The sequence below is a fragment of the Zeus faber genome, assembly GCF_960531495.2.
Source record: "Zeus faber genome assembly, chromosome: 8".
Classification (NCBI taxonomy): domain Eukaryota; kingdom Metazoa; phylum Chordata; class Actinopteri; order Zeiformes; family Zeidae; genus Zeus; species Zeus faber.
Window position 1 is genome coordinate 974599 of NC_137195.1, and position 10161 is coordinate 984759.

Here is a 10161-nt window from a genome sequence, read left to right on the forward strand (position 1 = left end):
AAGGGCGTCCGGAGCCCAGCTAACCTTCTTACCTTATGTGCCAAGGCCACTGTCTGCACTAGCCCCGCCCCTTCCTGTTTTCTTTGACGCCTCATTTCCTGTTTGGAAACATCGCAGCCTGGTCAATGGCGCTGGTTTGGTCACCCGCTGTGTATTTGGGAGGTTTGAAGAAGGATCCACCGGACCGGACTGAGAGGGACCCCAGAGGGAGTCCAGTCCGGTCCGGTCCCTCGGGGTCCGGTGCCAAACAGGATGGTAATGCGGCTTCAGATCTGGTCGAGCGACGTTGAACCAGCTGCTCTTCGGTGAAGCTTCAAACAGGAAACAGGAAGTTCCAGGTTTTATCTGTAAACTTCCTGTGCTGCCGTTCCTGCTTCCTGTTTTCAAATAGTTTTGAATTGTTAATATGAGTGAATATGAATTTAGCTGTAGCTCAGTTTCCAAAAAATGTGTCAAAACAGAACCAGATCCAAAGACCATTCCGTTTCCTCACTGATTATGGGATGTATTAGTGTTGTGGAAACAAGACCAAAAGGACCAAACCGTCCGTCCGCTTCCACTTGGAAACCTGAGGACGCTTTATATTTTCATATTGTTAAGACATGAAATCTGCCAAATAACACAACGTTTATGGGATGGAAAACATGAAAACCAAATGTCACAGATTGTTTACTGTGTTAGCTGTTATGTTACTGGAATGTCCTCACAATGTGTGTAATTGACGGTTGGAGGACATTTTATTCGAGTCTGGAAAGAAGCAACATGAGGACTGAGTCCAACGTGTCTTCAAGGGCAAAAGTCAACTGTCACGTGACGTCATCACGAGGTCACGTCATCACGGGGTCACGTGACGTCATCACGAGGTCACGTGACATCGCTGGCGTTTGAAGACCTGATGTGATTGTTTGTTTTGAAATGTTGTTGTGCTCAGTGAAGCGTCGACTCAGCTCCTCAAACCTTTTATTCTTCTTCATGTTTCATCTGTTGTTGTTGTTGTTGTTGTTGTTTTCTTGGATGAATTGAAAGCGTCTCCTGCCACTCGGAGCCGTTTTTAAAAAGCCATAAAGTTGTTTCCTAAACATTTTAGGTTCAAACTTTGCTGCTTTTCAGTGAAATATGAAGTGTTTTTTTAGACGGAAGGTGGAGCAGGAGGTGGAGCAGGAGGTGGAGTGATGCTCCATGCTCTTTACTCTGCAACTTTCCAAAGCTTCAACTCTTTTAGTAAAACTAAGGTGGTGCACATCTCCACCCCTCAGACGTTTAGAAGGTGGTGCAGACTGTGGATGTAAAGAATGTGTTGATGTTCTGACGCCAAATAAAGTCTGACCTGAAGTAGAATCCAGTTTCCTGTCTGTCTGTCTGTCTGTAAACTGATTCAACGTTTTAGTTGCAGACTCCTGGAAACAAAACTCTACATTTCTCACGTCTCCGCTGACGGTGCTGTTGGAGCAGACGTTCTGGGGAAAAATGACGGAAAATTGTCGAAGAACTGAAACAGAGAAAAGGTCCAACAGTGATGGAGGGAACTCCACAAGTAGATCCTGTGACGTAGCGTCCCCTAGAGGCTGTGATGTAGCGCCCCCTTGAGAGCCTGATAGAGATGAATGGACAATCTCAGTGTATGGTGAAATTGGGTGGTGTTCCCTTTTAACCGTAACAATGTGTTGCATGTTATGAGCAGCTCGTATGAATGATGAATATACGGTTCTGTGGATATTATGGGATGTTTGAACCTCTGAGATTACATTGATCAGACGGTTTTATCCAAAGCCACTTATAATTATTCAAACAGTGACGGACGCAGCCATCAGGAGCAATGAGGGGTTAAGTGTCTTGCTCAAGGACACTACAGCATGCTAGCAGGAGGAGCCTGGGATCCAACCAGCAACCTTTAGATGACTAGACCACCAGCTCTACCTCCTGAGCTACCATCCCCATACCAGATCTGCTTCAGAAAGAATGAAATGGGATTCATTTGAGACGGGTTTAAACAGCAGATTAACTTCCAGTTCAGCAGCATCACACCATAAATATCACATCCATCATATTATTGTGATTTTATTATTATTATGATTATGATTATTATTCCATTGACCTCCATGCAAGTACCATTCCAGAAACTTCTCACATGAGACACACTGTAGATTTGAGGCGTGTGGACTCCTGGACGTGTCTGGAATTGAAAGATTATTTGGGGCTGATCAAAGACCTGAAAACAATCAATAAATAAACCAAACGCTATTGGATACTGTACAAAGAGGAACATTTCTGAGGCGATTAACAGGATTTATACTCACATCGATATATTAATAAATATAAACAACTGGCCCCTTTGACGCTACACAATGAGATTATTTTAGTCGGTTCATTCGTCTCCAACAGAGAAACGTTGAATGAAAGAACATTTCATCTGAGAACTGACTGAAGGCCACGGCGCCGGGACGCAGCCACATTCCAAAGCTGTCATCTGAGGCTCAGCGCCGCTGATGAAAGGCTTGTTAACATGCACATGTGCAGGTTAATTAGAGGTAGAAGGCTAATTGAAGGCTAATTGAAGGCTAATTGGAAGCTAGATACTTTCTTCTTCAATCTCGTTTCAAACCCGGAAGCATCAGTGCTTCTATCTGAACCACTTCAGCTGTTTCCCTTTCCTATCACCTTTAAGAAACGGACACAAAACAAAGCGATAGAGTCAACCACAGAAAGGTTTCATCTGGTCCTGGAGCCTCAGCCGCCAACGTCCAGTCAGTCAGAGGTGTCTGGGTGGAGGTCCTGGTCCCTGCTAGCCCACAGCGGACCCTGCCCGGTGGACGCTGGCTGCGTCAGACTCCTGCTCTCCGCTGTGAGGACCTCGCGGGACGGGGAGGCGGTCCAGGGACCGGGGCGAGGCCGGCGGGCGGCGGCCCCGGCAGCGGCAGCAGGACGCCAGGTCGGCCCTGAAGGACGGCGTGTAGAAGCCGTAGATGACCGGGTCGCAGCAGGTGTTGAGGTTCCCGAACACGAAGAGGCCGTGGTGCACGTACTCCGGGGTGATGCGCAGCATCTCGGGCTGGAACCAGTACCAGATCCCCAGCAGGTAGTATGGCGTCCAGCACACCACGAAGGACATGACGATGATGATGGTCATCTTCAGAGTCTTCATCCGAGCTTTGGGGATCATGTCCGTCCCACTTCGCCTCAAACACGATTCCCCTGCTGAGAGAGAGAGAGACCCAGGTCAGGGTTTAGGGTTATTGTGGAGGGTCAGGGTTCCTGCTGAACCCCTTTGACACTGTACTGGGATTGTAGAGGGATAAACAGATAATTCAACTTGACTTGTACCCTTGTTGAGCTGGTGCTGGTGGTTGATGTGGATGAGGATGCGGGTGTAGCAGCAGCCCATGACCAGCAGGGGGACTACATAGAGCGTGATGAAGTGGAACATGTTGTAGAGCGTTTCCTGCCAGCGCTCGCTGAAGCTGCCATGCGTCACGCACTGAGTGAAGTCCACGCCCTTGGCCTTGATCGCCCGGAAGATGAAGGGCTGTCGAACAGGAAGCAGGAGAGGATTTAAAACCTTTCGGCTAAAGTGTTACGACCGATTGGAAAATCTCTACCGTTAGCTCTACCAGTAGCCCTATGGTGTTGCCAAGCAATGCTACCATACCCATTTACATATGACCTTGTTCGGTGGTCTCAGTCGGGAACGTCTTTGTGTTTTTCTTTGAGATTAATTGTAATTTTCAGTTGCCTGCCTTCCTGCCGTTGTTCACATTCTTCATTTAAGCTCCAGGCTAGCGATAGCTCCGGCTGCGCTAACAGCAGGAGGCACAGCGGCAGCTAATCTGTCGGTCAACGCATTCCTCTCAGGATTTTCTCTCTTTGGATCGTTTTGTTCCTGAAGCTGAAGCCAAAGTCCTGGAGGAACTGAAAGAACGGTCCTACACACTAGGACCAGGACCGGGACCAGGACCTGGTGTCCAGTGGGCAGATAGGATCTGAACTGATGGACGCCAGGAGTCCGGCCGTCTTGAGGAGGGAAATCTTAAGGGGAGTAATCCCCCCAGAACATGTACTATCCCCGACTTAAACATGTACTACCCCCGCCCCTTAACATGTACTATCCCCGGCCCAAACATGTACTATCCCCGCCCCGGAACATGTACTATCCCCGCCCCAGAACACGTACTATCCCCGCCCCCAGAACATGTCATGGCGCCACCCACCTGTGGAGCCGCCAGCAGCAGGCTGCAGCTCCATGCCGCCATCAGCATCCTACGGTTCCTCGTCTGTGCGCTGAGCGAGTCCAGTGGGCGCAGGATGGCATGCTGGCGGTCCAGGCTGATCACCACCAAGATGGACGCCGACGCCTGCATGGCAAACAGCTTCAGGAAGCACAGCAGCTTGCACAGGAAGTTGCCGGCATGCCACTGCACCGTGGCGTTCCACACCGCATCCAGCGGCATCACCACAAAGGTCATCATCAGGTCGGCCGATGCCAGGCTGACCATCAGGGGCCGCAGGTGCGAAGCCAGCCGCCGGCCACGCCCCCAGCACACGCTGACCAATAGGGCAAGGTTGCTGCAGGCGGCGAACAAGAAGAGAAGGGATGTGGCGCCCACACGGAACTGGGCAGCACGAGTGAAACTGGGAGCTTCCCAGTCCAACAACTGGGAGGAGTTTAGAGACCAGTTCGATGACATCACCTGGAAATTACAGAGTACACGTTACGATGAAGACTAGGATACTGTCAACCAGAGGGGTATTAATAATATTCATATCTATATATAGAAATTCATAATTCATATAGTACACTGTACTATACACGACAGTACAAATCTCCCACAAGGACACAGTGAATGGATGGATTATAATACAATGTAGTCCTCTGTGCAGTACTACAAGTACTACAACTTTTAGTAGCAAGTACATGATTTTAAATTAAAAACGATGTACAGCACAGAGTATTACACATGCATTTGAATGTAGTTGAATGTATTTGGATGTAGTTGAATGCTTTCAAATGTAATTGAATGTAGTTTAATGTATTCAAATGTAGTTAAATGTATTTGAATGTAGTTGAATGTATTTGAATGTAGTTGATTGCATTTGAATGTAGTTTAATGCATTTGAATGTATTTCAATGTATTGGAATGTAGTTGAATGCAAATGAATGTAATTGAATGCATTTTACTGTAGTTAAATGTATTTGAATGTAGTTGAAGGCATTTGAATGTAGTTTAATGTATTTGAATGTAGTTAAATATATTTGAATGTAGTTGAATGCATTTGAATTAAATTGAATGCATTTGAATGTAGCTGAATTCATTTTAAAGTAGTTGAATGCATTTGAATGTAGTTGAATATATTTGAATGTTCAACTACATTCAAATAACAACTACAATGTAATTGAATTTATTTGCATGCAATTGAATGTATTTGAATGCATTTGAATGTCGTTGAATGTATTGGAATGTGGTTCAATGTAGTTCAATGTATTTGAATGTAGTGGAATGTAGTTGAATATATTTCAATGAAGTTGAATGTATTTGAATGTAGTTTAATGCTTTTGAACTCATTTGAATGTAGTGGAATGTATTTGAATGTAGTTAAATGCATTTAAATGTAGTTGAATATATTTGAATGTAATGGAATGTAGTTTAATGCATTCCAATTAAGTTGAATGTTTTTTAATGTAGTTGAATGAATTTGAATGAAGTTGAATGCAAATGAATGTAATTGAATGCATTTTACTGTAGTTAAATGTATTTGAATGTAGTTGAAGGCATTTGAATGTAGTTTAATGTATTCAAATGTAGTTAAATATATTTGAATGTAGTTGAAAGCATTTGAATTCAATTGAATGCATTTGAATATAGTTGAATTCATTTGAAAGTAGTTGAATGCATTTGAATGTAGTTAAATATATTTGAATGTTCAACTACATTCAAATAACAACTACAATGTAATTGAAATAATTTGCCTGCAATTGAAAGCATTTTAATGCATTTGAATGTAGTTGAATGTATTTGAATGCATTTGAATGTAGTGGAATGTAGTTGAATGCATTTAAATTAAGTTGAATGTATTTGAATGTAGTTTAATGCTTTTGAATGTAGTTTAATGCTTTTGAATGCAGTGGAATGTATTTCAATGTAGTCAAATGTATTTGATGTAGTTAAATGCATTTAAATGTAGTTCAATATATTTGAATGTAATGGAATGTAGTTTAATGCATTCCAATTAAGTTGAATGTTTTTTAATGTGGTTGAATGTATTTGAATGTAGTTTAATGTAGTTTAATGTATTTTATGTAGTTAAATAAATCGGAATGTAGTTGAATGCAGTTGAATGCATTCGAATGCAGTTGAATGTAATTGAACGCATTTAAATGTAGTTGAATGTATTTGAATGTAGTTTAATGCTTTTGAATGCAGTTGAATGTATTTCAATGTAGTTAAAAATATTTGAATGAAGTTGAATGTATTTCAATGTATTTGAATGTAGTTAAATATATTTGAATGTAGATGAATGTATTTGAATGTAGTTTACTTGAATTCATCAACACAGCACAAATACAAAAAAAGTTTTTGTATTTTATTGTGTTTACTGTATGAACAGTAGTACTGTATGTGCAGTAGTATCGCATATCACTAAATTGAAATACAATAAGATGTATCAAAATCTATTTAACTTTATCTCACTGTGTTTTACAATGAGAAGAACGAAAAGGTACAGAGAGAAGGAAAGATGGAGTGATGAGTGATTCTCACCTTCTAAGCAAAGATCCTCAGGATGTTTCTCTCTGTAATCCACGTGTTTCCCCCGTTCCATCCATCCTCCTCCTGCGCCTCCTGCTCCACCTGCTCCTTCTCTTCCTTCTCCGCCTGCTCCTCCTGCTCCTTCTGCTCCTTCTCCTCCTCCTCTTCCCTCTCCTTCTCCTCCTCCTCCTCCTCCTCCGCTCTGACTCTCCCCTCCACCCAGGGCTCTGCAGGTGGAGGTGCAGGGGTGGGGCAGTTAAAGGGTTAATCCGCGTTTTGCTGCAGCGGCTCACGGGCGCGTGCACGCTGCTATTTATAGTTGACGCGCACCGCAGCTCCGCCACGTGTTCGACGCAGCGACACAAACGACCTTTAATATTGAAAACATGAAAACATATGTGGACATAATAAAGCATATAATCACTGCTTACGTGTATATCTTTCATTGACATTACTATAGACCACAAACATAAATGTTTTCATTATTTGATGGTTTCATTTCACATTCAAGTATTCATTTATGGTTTGAATATTCTTGTTACTTTTGGACAATCACAGAAAAAAATCCAGGATTTTGTGTAAATGTGACGTTCCAGTAAGATTTGAACCAAACGTGCACTCGTACTTTAAATGCAAACATATATGTTGTGTTTCACTTTCATATTCTGAATAAATAACCATTCATCTGATATGACCTCAACGCAGATAGAGACTTTCTCGAGAAACCTGCTTTGACACTTTTGGAGGGGATGTGACGTCATCGCCGGTCATTAGCGCCCTCTGCCCTTTAGCGAGCAGATCAACAGAGGCAGGTGGTTTCCATGGCAACCACGTCAAAGTACTTTATTAACACCGGATCAAGACCTGGTCGATACCTGATCAATACCTATCTAACAACATGGTCCATGTCACTTCAGTAAAGCTCGCACCAAATACTAATAAGTACTTCTGTCAGAGAGTATTATGAGTACAAAGCGCACATCCAAACCAAACAGGCTGTTTTCAACTCCCATCTGATGATCAATGAATCAATCTGATCAGCACATTGCTCCTCTAAAGTGGTCATCTATGTCGTCAATAAAATCGAACTTTCAAAGCTTTATTGATCTGCTCCTTTCTAAAACAAACAGCCATTCAGCCAATCTGCAATCTGATGCTGTTTCCACGCTGGGTGGCGGGGTCCGCCACAGCCACCCTGCGATTCAAGATTCAAGATTCAAGATGTTTTATTTGTCACATACATATACATACTTTCATACATATATGCAGTGAAATGTAATGCAACGCACCCGGTGATAGCACACAATATGTCCTAGGAAAAAATAAAAATAAAAAGTTTCTTTCTATAGGCCGACTAACTGACTCCTAAAACGTAATACAGTAAGTTGAATACTTATAGAATAAAATAAAAATATATAGAATAAAATACAATAAAAATAAAAAATAAATAAAATGGAATAGATAGAGGGAATATGCCTATGTATATACAGATATGTGCATTAAAGTGGCATGTGAATTAAAGTGGCATGTGAATGTGAATAGTGTGAGGTAGTGTTTGGGATAATACAGCACAGTATACAACAGTACGGCGCAGCAATACGACATCACGAACAACCCTGAACAGTGATACAGTATGCGGTACAGTATGCTACATACAGTACAGTAGGTAGTGGAGCCTAGTGCATGGCTCAGTTAGGACCCCTGGTGAGGTCAGCATTGACAGTTCTAATGGCTTGAGGGAAGAAACTCCGTCTCAGTCTCTGTTCTCGCTGTGTGACTGCGGAGGCGCTTGCCTGACCGCAGCAGCTGAAACAGTCCGTTGTTGGGGTGATGAGGATCCTTCATGATCCTACGGGCTCTGCTACTACACCTCCTGGTGTATAACTCCTGCAAGGGGGGGAGGGTAGTTCCAGTGGTACGTTCAGCTGAACGCACCACCCTCTGCAGGGCCCGCCTGTCCTGGGCAGTACAGTTCCCAAACCAGGCAGTGATGTTGCCTGTCAGGATGCTCTCCACTGCTCCAGAGTAGAAGGACTTGAGGATCCTCACCGAGACCCGGAATTTCCTCAGCTGCCTGAGGTGGTAGAGACGCTGCCTCGCCTTTCTCACCAGAGTGTCTGTGTGAACAGTCCATGTTAAGTCCTCTGTGATGTGGACTCCCAGATATCTGAAGCTGCTCACCCTATCGACAGAAGTCCCATTAATCAACAAGGGCGCGTGCGTCCTCGATTGTGATCCACGCCTAAAGTCCACAATCAGCTCCTTGGTTTTGCCGACGTTCAGGTGGAGGCTGTGGACAGATGATAGACAGACAGATACAGTAGATAGATGATAGACAGACAGATACAGTAGACAGATGGAGAGACAGACAGATACAGTAGACAGGTGATAGACAGACAGATACAGTAGACAGGTGATAGACAGACAGATACAGTAGACAGATGGAGAGACAGAAAGATACAGTAGACAGATGATAGACAGACAGATACAGTGCATGTGCCTCTTATGGTCGATGGAGTTCATTGCAGCACAAGGTTAGAGATGGTTAGTTTAGTTGTTAGGTTAGAGATGGTTAGTTTAGTTGTTAGGTTAGAGATGGTTAGTTTAGTTGTTAGGTTAGAGATGGTTAGTTTAGTTGTTAGGTTAGAGATGGTTAGTTTAGTTGTTAGGTTAGAGATGGTTAGTTTAGTTGTTAGGTTAGAGATGGTTAGTTTAGGTATTAGGTTAGAGATGGTTAGTTTAGTTGTTAGGTTAGAGATGGTTAGTTTAGTTGTTAGGTTAGAGATGGTTAGTTGAGTTGTTAGGTTAGAGATGGTTAGTTTAGTTGTTAGGTTAGAGATGGTTAGTTTAGTTGTTAGGTTAGAGATGGTTAGTTTAGGTATTAGGTTAGAGATGGTTAGTTTAGGTATTAGGTTAGAGATGGTTGGTTTAGGTATTAGGTTAGAGATGGTTAGTTTAGGTATTAGGTTAGAGATGGTTAGTTTAGTTGTTAGGTTAGAGATGGTTAGTTTAGTTGTTAGGTTAGAGATGGTTAGTTTAGTTGTTAGGTTAGAGGTGGTTAGTTTAGTTGTTAGGTTAGAGATGGTTAGTTTAGGTATTAGGTTGGAGATGGTTAGTTTAGTTGTTAGGTTAGAGATGGTTAGTTTAGTTGTTAGGTTAGAGATGGTTAGTTTAGTTGTTAGGTTAGAGATGGTTAGTTTAGTTGTTAGGTTAGAGATGGTTAGTTTAGGTATTAGGTTAGAGATGGTTAGTTTAGTTGTTAGGTTAGAGATGGTTAGTTTAGGTATTAGGTTAGAGATGGTCAGTTTAGTTGTTAGGTTAGAGATGGTTAGTTTAGTTATTAGGTTAGAGATGGTTAGTTTAGGTATTAGGTTAGAGATGGTTAGTTTAGGTATTAGGTTGGAGATGGTTAGTTTAGTTG

At 42.7% G+C, this 10161-nt stretch overlaps 1 protein-coding gene across 1 annotated transcript; it reads right to left on the minus strand.

The window, feature by feature from the left end:
- Nucleotides 1–2782: 2782 nt before the first annotated feature.
- On the minus strand, nt 2783–4682 carry LOC307234138 (gonadotropin-releasing hormone II receptor-like; the record flags this gene model as incomplete). The annotated part of the gene is made up of 3 exons (XM_080005736.1): nt 2783–3195; nt 3322–3523; nt 4206–4682. 3 exons carry the CDS (start codon nt 4680–4682, stop codon nt 2783–2785), a joined length of 1092 nt encoding a protein of 363 aa, XP_079861862.1.
- Between the last annotated feature and the right edge of the window lie 5479 nt (nt 4683–10161).